The sequence below is a fragment of the Hypanus sabinus genome, chromosome 22 (assembly GCF_030144855.1).
Source record: "Hypanus sabinus isolate sHypSab1 chromosome 22, sHypSab1.hap1, whole genome shotgun sequence".
NCBI lineage: Eukaryota > Metazoa > Chordata > Chondrichthyes > Myliobatiformes > Dasyatidae > Hypanus > Hypanus sabinus.
This window is the reverse complement of record NC_082727.1, coordinates 28,171,670-28,185,088: the sequence shown is the minus strand read 5'-3', so window position 1 is coordinate 28,185,088 and position 13,419 is coordinate 28,171,670. Positions and strand designations below refer to the sequence as shown.

Genomic DNA, 13,419 nt, shown 5'->3' with positions numbered 1-13,419 from the left:
ACAGGAGCGCCACAGAGTGCTCTGGCCAGTTGCATCAGGTACAGGAATTGCAAGGCATCTGACTACAAGTCCCTACAAAGGATTACAAGGACTGCTGAGAGGATCATCAGGGTCTCTCTTCCACCCAGATATTCATCAAGAGCACTGTACACTCAGGGTCCATAGCATTGTCAATGATCCCTCCCACCCAATCAACAATCTCTTTGATCCCCAACTATCATCCAGGGTACCATAGCATTAGGACAAGAATGGTTAGGATGGGAAACAGCTTCTTCCTTCAGGCTGTAAAACTACTGAACTCGTTGCCACCCAGGTCTCATCATGCATGAAATGCCAGTAGCGTTATGCTGTTTACATTTTTACTTATGAAACAAATGCATCTTATTATTTAAGTTACTGGTACTGTAGTAATATTTCCCTACATGCTATGAGTGAGAGTTATGCACCTATGTTGTGCACCTTGGTTTAGAGGGATGTTGTTTTGTACAGTGGTATATGTGTACAGTTGAATGACAAACCTGAACTATAACAGTCTCTCTCACAAAAGTGATAGGAACTTTCCAACTCTTAGGCAGTAACAACAGGAATGAAAAATGCTCAACTAGTTTGATCCACTTTCAACAAAATTAAACATCTGCAGTATTAACAGTACATCACTAGATGGTGCCAATACATTGAATAACATGTTGACAAATATAGTACTACAACAGAGCATTATGTTAGCATTTGACAATCCAGCCGTACCAAGTACTAGTTCTCTGCATTAATGTTCTTCTTTAAATAAGGAGATCAACACTGCACACAGTACTTCAGATGAGGTTTCGTAAAAGATCAATATAAATGAAGCACAACTTCAAAGTAAATTTATCAAAGTACATATGAACACCTGAGATTCATTTTCTTACGGGAAATCACAGTAAATACAAGAAACACAATAGAATCAATAAAAGACTGCACCCAACCAGATGGACAACAACCAATGTGCAAAAAAAAACAACAAACTGTGCAAACACAAAAAGAAAGAAGAAAATAATAATAATAAAGCAATAAATAATGAGATGAAGAATCCCTGAAGGCGAGTTCATCGGTATTGGAAACAGTTCAGTGATGGGACGAGTGACGTCTTCTCCTCTGGTTGAAGAGCCTGATAGTTGAGGGGTAATAACTGTTCCTGAATCTGGTGTTGTGGGCCCTGAGGATCCTGTACCTTCTTTCACACTCTTCCTTATTTTTAAATACTCAATTTCCCAGTCAATAAAAAAAATCTTACCCAATTACTTGCCTCATCTGCATTCCAGCCTTTTGGGAATCATGCAGCAAGACACCTCAGCACGTGACACACCTGAGAATGGAAGTGCTTGAAGAATGCGATGGGGGAATGTCTAATTCACATGCCAAGAACCGCTCCGCACCATGTAACTACTCCTTTAAGCCAACAGGGATCATTATGACCCCAAAACAGAATTTAGTTGTACTTTCCAAAACTATATATTGCTACGCAAATACCAGGAGGAATAATTTTAAGGCAATTGGAAGAAAGTATTGAGGGGATGTCAGAAGTTTTTTTTTTGATTAGACACAGAGTGGTGGGTGTTTGGAGTGCCCTCTACATTTGACGGTAGAGGCAGGTACATTAGGGGTATTTAAAATCTCTTAGATAGGCACAAGAATGATAGAAGAATGGAGAACTATGGAGGGGAGGATTAGATAGATAGATTTAGGTTAAAAAATCAGCCAAAGTGCCTGTACTGTGCTGTAGTGTTCTACGTTCATTGCTTCAGCTAAGTGTTTCATTTGGTGCATATTTCCATCATTTGCAAATGCTGATGGAAACCAGGGAATTCAGGGAAAAGAACAGTGAGGTCCTGAAATATCACCATAACAAAAAAGGTCATGTTGGCAGTCCTCAGGTGCATAAAGGTGGATTGATCTCCAGAGCATGACTAAGTGCATCCTGGGGTGCAGTGGGAACCAAGAAAAAGAATTGTTAGGACCCTGGCAGACATGTCTGTATCAATGTTCGTCAAGGGTGAGGTACCAACACACCAGAAGGTGGCCAATATTGTGCCTTTGTTTCAGAAATGCTACAACAACACACTGCAGACTGGTGGGCTTAACATCAGTGGTGAGTAAATTACTGAAAGGAATTCTGAGAGGCAGGACTTATCTGTACTTGGAAAGGCAAGGACTGATTGATGATAGTCAGCACAGCTTTGAGAGTGGGAAATTATGCCCCATGAATTTGACTGAGAATTTTTTCTTTGAAGACGTGATCAAGAGAGCAGGGTGGTAGATACTGCCAACATGGACCTTAGACTAGTCTGGAAAATGAAATCACATGGAATTCAGGGTGAGCTAGCTAGCTGGATACAAAATTGGCTTGATGCGATAAGGCAAAGGGAGGTCGCAGAGGGCTGATTTCAGACTGGAGGCCTGTGGTCAATAGAGAGAATGGGCTAGAGTGGGGTGGGTAGGGTGACATCCAGTAGTAATTGGAAGCTCAGTGCTTATTACTCCAGGTATGCGAAGATTCAGTTTACATTAAGGAGAGGATTCTGCTGAACAACAACAACAGAACTATCATTGCTAACTAAGGGGTAAGGGAACATCAAAAGTTTGTACATCCTTACTGTACACGTGGAAAGCTCTGGCAAGCCAAGGAGAGAGAACAGCAAAAAGCAATTGCCAGAACCATGTCACACACAAAAAAAAAAGACACCTGATATCACTCAGGCAACCTCAAAACAACCACTGTGAGGTGATGTGGCAAACACAACTTTCAGACTTTGCCAGTGGGGTCACCATGGATGTTAGGACAACTTTTCACAATGACAAATGAGATCACCAGAAGGTCCCAAACCACATCCTCACTCCATTTTTACAAATGCAACATAGAAAGCATCTTATCCTACTTTACAGTGATTGGAGGAAAGTATGGGGGGGTGGGGGGATGTCAGAGGCAAGTTATTTTTAAACACAGAGGTTAGTGGGTGTATGGAATGTCCTGTCAGGGTTGGTGGCAGAGGATGACACTTTACTTATTTTCATGCACCGTGGAATAGACTCTTCCAGTCTTTCAAGCTGCACTGCCCAGCAACCCCCTGAGTTAATCTTAGCCCAATCATGGGACTATTTACAACGACCAATGTTTACAATGGCCAATTAACCTACAAACCTGTACATCCTTTTTTAAACTGTGAGAGGAAACCGGACCACCCAGAGGAAAGCCATGCAGTCACAGGGAGAACGTACTAATTCCTTACAGGCAGCTGCAGGAATTGAACCCGTGTCGCTGGAACTGTAAAGTGTTGTGCAAACCACTATGCTACTGTGACACCCATTAGGGATATTTAAGAATCACTTAGATGGCACACTGATGATAGAAAAATGGAGGGCTGCGTAGGAGGGAAGAGTTAGATTAATCTTAGAGTAGGTCAGAAGGTTAGCGCATCATGAGCCATAGGGCTTGTACTCTGCTGTGGTGTTCAAAGTTACCTGGATGCATCACAGCAAATGCTTTGCTCAAGACTGCAACACTGCCCATTTTACAGAACCAGCATCATCTCTAATGATTTTGTCTACATTTCCTGCTTCTTCGGGAAGCATCCAACATAATGAAGGACTCCCACACAGGTCACACTCTCTCTGCCGCCTTCTCCGTTCAGGCAAGAGGTGCAAAGTTGCTAGAGCGTGTTCCACTGAACTCAAAGAGAGCTTCCATCCTGTTGTTTTCAGACTCTTGAACAGACAAAAGATGGACTCAATCTCCAAATCTACCTTGTCATGGTCCTTGCATTGTTCCCTGCACTGCACTTTCTCTGCAGCTGCAAAACTTATATTCTCCATCCTATTTTGTTTTTACTATCTTAATGTACTTGTGTGGCAAGATCTGCCTGAATAACACACAAAAAGCTTTTTACTATATCTTGGTACACATTGCAATGATAAACCAAAAGCAACTGGATAATGGGATGAAACTGGGCAATTCTAAGAGCATTCTTCTTGGTTATAAAATTAGAATTTGCCCTGAGTATGCAAAACCCAAAATCAATCCCAGCACAGAAGACACTCGACCTAAAATAAGAAATTGTTAATTTCTGCTGGGCTCAAGTCAGGCTCTGGAGTGAAATCTCAGAGTGAACAAACACTCCCTACTCTACTCATACTCTTCAGCCCAACCACATCCCACAGTACCTCACCCTCCCCGCCCCCCAGTCATTTCTCATATGGAGAACCTGTCTGCTCTGACCCAGACCAGATTTATTTTCACGTTAGGTTCTGTACAAACCTTCCAGAATCAAGTCCCATACAGGTTCTATTCACCACCCTATCTCTTAGCCGTGTTTGCAACAAGCTAGAAAACTCCTTTTGGTCTGGCCACCGTTCAGGAACAGATCTCCTTATGACCCTGATGCACTGCACTTTCTCTGTATCTGCCGCATTGAATTCTGCATTGTTATGGGTTGTCCGATCTCAGTGCACTGTGGAATGATTTGATAAGTATCATCAGTATGCAAGAAAGGCTTTTCAGTGTACCCTAGTTCCAGTTCACCGCGACGCAGACAAAGGGTGATGGCAAAAGGCTCTAAAGATTTATCGAAGAGCCCGGACGCGACCGGTCCAAAGTGCGAGAAGGACCGGAGGCGAGAGAGCCATTCTGCAGCGATCCGACTCGGTCGCTCAAGCCCGTAAACAAGAGGCGCCACTCACCCCGGCCTCGGCCGCCATCCCGCCGTTGGCGCCGCCGATCCCTCGCGCCGTGGAGCGTCCGCGGGCGCGAACCAACATTCGAATCTCGCGCGTCCCCGCCCCGCCCCGCCCCGCTTCCGGGGTAACCGAGGGCGGAGCGCGCCCGCTCGCTCGCTCGCTCGCCCGGAACGGTCTCGGGGGTGAGCGGGGTCTGCCCCGGGGTGGGGAGCGTTGAGCGACTCCTCGCTCCCTGATGCCGGACAGAAGGGGTGAATCAAAGGCGATGTCGTTGCAAACCTTGACTATTTGGAACCAAGGCAGTTAAACGTTGGACGTCCGGGAGAATGACGGCGCTGAACTCTCCGTCACTTAATCACTAAGCGGATAAAAGGGGGGGGGGGGGGGGGGGAATAAATCAATTAAAACACAAAATACTACTGAGCAGGTCAGATGATATCTGGAGCGAGGCAGTATCAACGTTTCAGTTCCCTGCCCGCTCATTGGAGCTAGTTAACTTCGCTTCTCGCTTCAATATGCCGTGGAGTTTATTGACCATTTCCATTTTAGCTATTTTTTCCCTTATCTAAATAAACTACTGGAACGTTTGCATCTCGCTTCAGTCAACCTACCAACTTTCCTAATTGTTAGTGCCCATTAAGATAACTGAGGCAGGTATGATAGTATCTATGCCCCAACCCTCCATAAACCTATCCAAATGCTTCGTTAAGCACTTGGATAGATACTGTATATGGAGGGTTGATTGCAGGAATATGATCAATCAATATGATTGATTGCAGGAAATTGGGACCGGCTGAATGGGTACAGTGGTCAACATGGACGGGTTAGGCTGCATCAGCCTTCATAGCTCTATGTCAGGGGTTCCCAACCTGAGTTCCAAGGATACCTTGCCTAATGATAATGGTCCATAGCAGAAAAAAAGATTGGAACCTCTGCTCTATGATTATTCAGGGGAATGCTCACTGTGAGAAATGCACATGGATACTTAAAAGACAGTAGCCATTAAAGAAGGAAGGGTGGTAGCTTCCATTTGCTGGAAGTGTTTAGAATCTATGTTTGGCACATGTCATGAAATTGGTAGATCTGTGGCAGCAGTAGATTGCAAGTAATAAAAGTTACTATAAATTACAAAATGCAAATAAATAGTGCAGACAAGAAATAACAAGGTAGTGTTAATTACTTCATGGACTAATCAGAAATCTGACAGTGGAGAGAAAGACACTGGTCTTGAAACATTGAATGTAGGTCTTCAGACTCCTGTACAAATGGGTTTAAATACAGGCAAACAGAGGTTTGTCTATATTAGACCAAAAAACTATTATTGAACCAAAACTAGAACCAGCTGTGATCTAAAGAGAAGTGGAGTCCATATTTTTAGACCATCAAGACAACTACTTACAGGTATTGCTGTCTTTTGTTCTCCAAATTGCCTCAATCTTGTAATCTGTGAACTTGCTTCACTACATTTTAAACAAGAGAAAATCTGCAGACGTTGGAAATCCAAGCAACACACACAAAATGCTGGTGGAACTCACTAGGCCAGGCAGCATCTATGGACAAGAGTAAACAGTCGATGTTTGGGGGTCCTGCTGAAGGGCCTCAGTCGGAAACGTTGAATGTACCCTTTTCCATAGATGCTGCCTGGCCTGCTGAGTTCCTCCAGCATTTTGTGTGTGTCACTACATCTTAATGCTGTTAAAAATCATTGTTGGTCTTCCTAATATTAATTATTATAGCTAAACAAACAGTATGATCCTCAATTGCAAGGTTCTCAGAATGATGTACTGACATGCCATTGGTTTCAATGCATGCTATCGTGTCAGTCTGTTGTAGGGTATCTCAGCTGCTGATATTTATCTTCACAATTGACTCAGGAGTCAGATGCTCCAAAAATCAAGCAGTATTCTTCCAGCTACAGTGAAATATTGCTGCTTAATAAGTAGAAGCTAGAATGAAAGGAGGGTATCAGAGACTGGTCTCAGGGAATCAGCTCTCACGAAGAACAAATCAAGAGCCCCTCCTGGCTTTCCAGTTTTCTCTGTAAATGAATGGTAAAACTTGTAAACTGTGTCATGAATTGAGCCAAACACAGCATCTACCTTATGTTATATTTAAAGTTTGAAGTAAATTTATTATCCAGTTACATATATATCACCATATACTACCCCAATACATTTTTCTGCAGGCATTCACAGCAAAGCAAAGGAATACAATAGAATCAATGAAAAACTGCATGGAAAGACTGACAAACAACCAATGTGCAAATACGAAAACAAACTATTACCGGGAATAAAAGTTGTCAAGTCCTTGAAAGTGAGTCTGTAGATTGTGAAATCTGTTGTGTTGAGGTGAGTGAAGTTATCCACACTGGTATGGGAGCTTGATGGCTAGAGGGTAGTAACTTCCTGAATTTGGTGGTTTGGGACCTATGGCTCCCGTATCTCCTTCCTGATAGCCATAGTAAGAAGAGGGCATGGCTTGGGTGGTGGGGACCTGGATAATGGATGCTGCTTTCATGTGTCAGCACCCCTTATAGATAGGTGGGATGGTTTTGCCTGTGATGGACTGGGTTGTGCCCACTACTTTTTTGTAAGCTTTTCTGTGCACGGACAATTGTACTTCCATACCAGGCTGTGATGCAACCAATCAGGATACTCTCCACTGTGCATCTATAGAAATTTGTCTATAAGCAAGAAGGGCCCCTGGAAAAGTAAGTGTTTATTCAACCCAGGGCTTTGAAGCAACAACCTTCAAGATTCAAGACTGTTTATTAAGTACGAAGGAGAATGAAATTATTGTTACTCTGGATTTGATGCAGCACCAAAAACACAATAGGTATTAGAACACAATAAATATAAATATAAAGGAAATCCAGTGAAACACAATATGCAAGTAACTACTGAGTGTCACAGTATATACATAAGTTTAACTTTTATACATAGACTGATTGTATGCACATAAGGTAACATTAGGTGCAGGTGTATATGAACATAAGGTAACTCCAAGAAATGATAAAGTCACAAAGTGACTCCAGGCAAGAGGGAAGCAGCAGGACGTGTGAAACCACTGTAGGGCAGTGACGGTGTCAGTGTGGGTCTGAGGTGTGGAGTGTAAATGTAAAATGACAGTGCATGAAGGAAAGAAAACTGCACCCAGCATCAAGAGCCACCACCATCCAGGACGTACCCTCTTCTCACTGCTGCCATCAGGAAGGAGGTACAGGAGCCTTAGCCTCACAGCACCAGGTTCAGGAACAGTTATTACCCCACAACCATCAGGCTCCTGAAGCAGCGTGAATAACTTCACTCACCCTAACACTGAACTAGTTCCACAACCCCCAGACTCACTTTAAAGGACTGTACAACTCACATTTCCAGTATTATTATTTATTTATAACTTATCATTATCATTATTTTTGTATTTGCTCAGTTTGTCTTCTTTCGCACACTGGTTGCTTGTCACTCTTTGTGAATAGTTTTTAATCAATTCTATTGTACTTACTTGTCTACAGTGAATGATTGCAAGAAAGTGAATTTCAGGGTAGAATATTGTGACATACATGTACACAGATAATAAACTTACATTGAACTTTGAAACGTTTATGAACTTTGAGGGGCTGTGGAGAGGGGTGGCTGATGTGGATATAGAGATGAAATGGGAAAATCTGCTGAAGGAAATGTATGAGAATTATCAGCCAGTCTGAGAAAGTGCCAAGGGCACAGATGGGATTAGGGCGGTTCGGTGGAAATTACAACTCTGTGTAAATGGACCACAAAGCCTGTACTGTGCTGTAATGCTCTATCTCGTGCATTACCGACGTTGTCGAGCAAGCAGTGTTGTGATCTCTGCTGCCTGAGATCTGGTGACACATTTCTGTCTAACTTAATTGAAATAAAGCTCAGTAGCTGTTGTTAACACTGGCTAATCTAACAATATTTGTATTATGATTATTGACATCACCCAACAAAGAAACACTTGCAGAAAAAGGCTGATGCAGTGCTGGCCTCTGTGTCTGAAGGACAGGAGAATAAGTGCAGAGAGGTTTTGCTATTCCTATACAAAACCTGATTAGACCACACCTGTAAGTACTAGACACCATAGCTTGGAGGTGTATACAGTACTTTATATGTTAACCTTGGAGGAAATTCAAGGCTGAAATACCAAATGATTTCTTGCACCTATGATTTAAATGAGGAGAAAAACAAGTTACACAAAATTGTGGTCCTGTTCAATGATATTTGGAAGGTTAAACATAAAGTAGTACAACACAGAACCAGGCTCTTCAACCAACCCAATCTGTGCCAACCCTAATGTTTATCTAACCAATTCCATCTACCTGCACGTGGCCTGTTTCTCTCGATTCTCCACCCATTCATGTGTTTAAACACCTCTTAAATAAATGGATAGAGTTTGAAATGGGATAGAGTTGGGAAATGGGATTATTTCTTCAGGGATGGCTAGTGATTAAGGGAAATGGCCTATAATTTAAAGCTAAGTTTTTCAGAAGTTAGGTTGTGAAATGTTTCCACAGTAAAGAGTTGGAACTTGGAACTTTAAAATAGCAATTGATGAGTAATGTGATGCTTAATATTTAGAAAGCAAGTAGTTCAATTTTCTTATTCTGCATTGTAATAGCGTCAACATTTTCTTGCTGGTCTGAAAAATTTCCATCTGGTTGTGCAACTCACACAACATGCCAGGATGAACAGGCAGCATCTGTGGAGAGGAATAAAGAGTTGATGTTGCGGGCTGAGACCCTTCATCAGGACTGGAAAGAAAGGGGGAAGAGACCAGAATGAGAAAGTGAGGAGAGGGGAATGAGTACAAGTTGGCAGGTGAGGGGGGGGGAGGGGGTGGAGGGAGATGAAGTGAGAAGCATGAAGGTGATAGGTCTCAGTGAAAAGTTTTGACCGAAAACATCGGTTGTTCCTTTCCCTCCTTAAATACTGCTTGACCTGATGAGTTCCTCCAGCATTTTGTGTCTGTTGCTCAAGACTTCCAGCATCTGCAGAATCTCTTGTGTCTCTATTTGGTTGTGCTTCTGGGCAGCGTCAATGGAAACAGGAAGGGGTTATGGAACATAAACACAAATTGTAGTAATGTAACTTCACTTTTTAACAATAAGATCACTCATGCCAATCCTCCCCTCAAAACTGCCTATGTCCTCAGTGAATTCATAGCCATTGGACATTTCTATTACCCCAGCAGGTTTTAAGTAGAAAAGGATATACACTTAAGATTAGCTGTATTGGCGGCCTGGCCAATTGAGATAGTAACTGTCTATTATTGGTCCATTCATTAAAAGATAATCAAGGCTGGCATTTCAAATAATTGCTGCTTGGATTCTGAATTCTATTGCAATATGTGAATCTGAACCTGCACACTTTGATAAGTGTACACAATATTATTTTATGCTAATTTGGAGAGAAGAAATCAGCGATTTTGAAGAAAATTCATAGCTACTGTCATTTTTTAATATATACAGTGAGTGTCGGGCCCTGCGTAATATAATTTTTGAGGCATACTGGATGATTGATAGATCTGCCTGAAGCCAAACTGTTAGAGCTTTTTGGAAAAGAATGTAGCTGTCTTAACAAGAGGAAAAGATAAAGTTCACATCAGGGAACTTATATTCTACAAGTTTTGTATTCTACAGAAATGAATGGAACAAAATCACAAGGGTGGTTGTAAAATTGTTCAAAGCATCACCAGCACCAGCCTACCTGCCATCAAGAACATATATACAGATCGGTGCTGGAAAAAGGTTTAAGGTTCAAGGTATATTTTTTAATCAAAGTATGTATGCAGTATACAACTCTGAGATTTGTCTGGATACCATTGAAAGAAAAACATTAAGCCCCCCACGTGCAAAATGCAAATTGCACAAGTGGCAACAAGAACCCCAAAACACCCCTTGCACAAAAAAATCAAACAAATTGTGCAAACAGCAACAAGAAAGAATTGCATAAACACAGAGTATAAAATCATAAAACTGAAAGAGACCAAGTGAACTATAGTCCAATCCATAAATTGCAGATCCAGAACTTTGGTACCTTCTCCGAGAGCACTGAGGAAGAGAGAGACCATTTGAACGCGGGGTCTTCTGTCAGGAGAACCAAACAAGAGTAAGCGCCTGTCACATGCAGACACCTTCCTCCAGCAGTAGCATGTTAAAGACTGGTAGATGGCGTTGAATACTTGCTTGTCTTCTGCACTCGCCTCAATGTTCCAATCTTCCTCGGCACTTTAATAAGTGGGATCAGCAAGAAATGGGCTCACACCTGGTCTCTAAGCTTCTAAGCCTTAAGGACACTTGCCTCCCAGAATCTTCTCAGAGATAGCAAAGTGCCAGATCACTCAATCAATCTTCAAACTGCAGATTACAGGTTCTCACAGTACCAGAAACACATTTAAAATAAAAAGGAGACATAAAAGAAGTGAAAGAAACAGTTTTGTGAACTATCTGAAAGACATTGCCCGAGGTAGCATTGTTCACTGGCACCATCTTGACTGGAAAAAAGCAGTATCATGAAGGACCCCACCACTCAGCTCATGGACTGTTTGTCCCACTCACATCAGGAAAGAGGCTACCCAAAATCCATGCCAGGGCAGCGAGACTCATAAACAGTTGCTTCCCCCAAGCTGTCAGGCTGATTAACACTTCCCCTTATTAACCCACCGCAACAAGCTCAGCACCACTACATACATAATACCTAACATCACTTTATGTCCATACAATCAGTCTATGTATATAACTGTTACTTGTACATTGCATTTTATAGGATTTATTTTATAGTTATATTTATTGAGTTTTTTTGTTTTTTATTGTGTTGTTTTTATGTTGCATCGATCTGGAGTAACAATAATTTCATTCTCTTACACTCACGTAAGGAGGTATGACAACAAACAAACTGGAATAATTAAAAAGAAGATGAGGCAATGTTCACATCAGAGAAGTTTCAATGAACAAGTTTCTATTCTGCAGAAATGAATGGCAGCAAATCAATTAAAAATTAAGAATATACTTTAGTTTGAGCTTTATCTCTGAAGTGACATAATTTGCCTTCCACTCTTCAATAAAGAATGACAGCTTGCATTAATAGTGTTTCTAAGGTTGATAAGTGTCTCAAAGCTCAGTAGGGGGAGGAGGATATTTTAAAAAAAGAAACACATGAAAGATGATTTATTTTTGATATGCTCACATCAGATCTCTTTCTATTGGGGTGTCTATTATGTCTTGGGACTAGAATTACAGGATACTTTGCTCCAATGAGTGAAGAGGCTCAGGACTGCTATTGTGGACTCAAGGAGATTCTGCTGCCAACGCCAGGAACTGCTTTTACCTTTCTACATATCTTTCTGTTCATAGTAAATTCAGGTACTTGGACATTATTAGATTTTGTAATAGTAGTGTTATTGGACTAAAATGCAAAGGTCTGAAATATAAATCTGAGAAGGCAAATTGAAATCTCATGAGAATTTTAGAAATTAGTAAACAAATGTAAGTTGGCTGTAATAAAATGTTGAACTGCTAGATTATCTTAAAAATCTATATGAAAAAGAAACTGATGACGTTCCTTCATTTCACCTGCTGCCATAACAGGTCAGCAGCATATGTAATTTCTCTGCCGCTTCACTCTGAACCATCTGTACAATAGGAAACCTTATGTCAAGCAGCTGTTCGTCAATGACAGCTCAATGTTCAATGGGACCATCCCATCCAATCGTATCATCAGCCTTCAAGGCCTGGCCCTCCTTAACTCTATCTGCAATTGGATACTCATTTCCTTCATTGGTGGAGCACTATCAGTAAAGATTGGTAACAACACCTTTTCCTCACTGGCCATCGATCCAGGTGCACCACAAGGCTGCTGCTTAGCCTCCTATTGTATCCTCTATACACATGACTGTGTGGCTAAACACAACTCCAATGCCGTAGACAAATTTGCCAACAATGGCACTGTTGTTGGATGACTCACAGATGGCGATGAGTCAGATACAGTCGTGAACTAGGATAGCTGAGGGAAATAGCGCAGCAACACAAGTCTCTTGGTTCTTCAGTAAAACTAAGGAACTGATTTCTGTCTTCAGGAATGGGAAGGTGTGTAAACATGCATCAGTCTATATTGGTGCATCAATGGTGGAGGAAGCAGCTTTAACTTTCTGTGTATGTGTTTGCATAACCTGTCCCGGGCACAGCACATAGAAAAAATCAGAAAGAAGGCAGGCAGGTGTCTTTACTTTCTTAGAGGGTTAAAGAGATTCTGTATGTACCAAACCTCTACAATTGTTGAAAGTATCCTGACTGGTTACATCATGGTCTGATATGGCAATTCAAATGCACAGCAATGTAATTTGCTGATGAGAGTAGTGGACCCAGCCAGATACGTCATGGGCATGTTCTGTCCCACCACCGGTAATATCTATGGGTGGCTCCGCTTCAGGAAGGCAACATTTAAGATCAAAGCTCTCCACCAATTGGGCCATACCATCTTCTTGCAGGAAGTACAGGGGAGGTTGAAGCTAATTCCTGGGATGAGAAGGTTGCAAAATTAAGAGAGGCTTGATTGTTTCCAAATGTATTCCTTGGAATTTTGGAGACTGAGAGGTAACCTTATTCAAGCATATATGATCCTAAAGCGGTTTGATAGGATAGCTATGGGATATTTTCACATGTGGGAGAGTCTTGAACAAAGGGACATAACTACAAGG

At 41.8% G+C, this 13,419-nt stretch overlaps 1 protein-coding gene across 3 annotated transcripts in view; it reads right to left on the bottom strand.

Moving 5' to 3' along the window:
- Nucleotides 1-5,053, bottom strand: part of rtkn2 (rhotekin 2) — a 47,975-nt gene extending 42,922 nt beyond the window's left edge. For 2 of the 3 annotated variants that reach the window (XM_059947366.1, XM_059947368.1), the window contains exon 1: nucleotides 4,711-5,047. In XM_059947366.1, coding sequence (XP_059803349.1) covers nucleotides 4,711-4,788 — 78 coding nt within the window. In that variant the 5' untranslated portion in view covers nucleotides 4,789-5,047. Of the gene's footprint in view, nucleotides 1-4,710 lie in introns of all 3 variants that reach the window. The other variant, XM_059947367.1, reaches the window with a different exon arrangement.
- Between the last annotated feature and the right edge of the window lie 8,366 nt (nucleotides 5,054-13,419).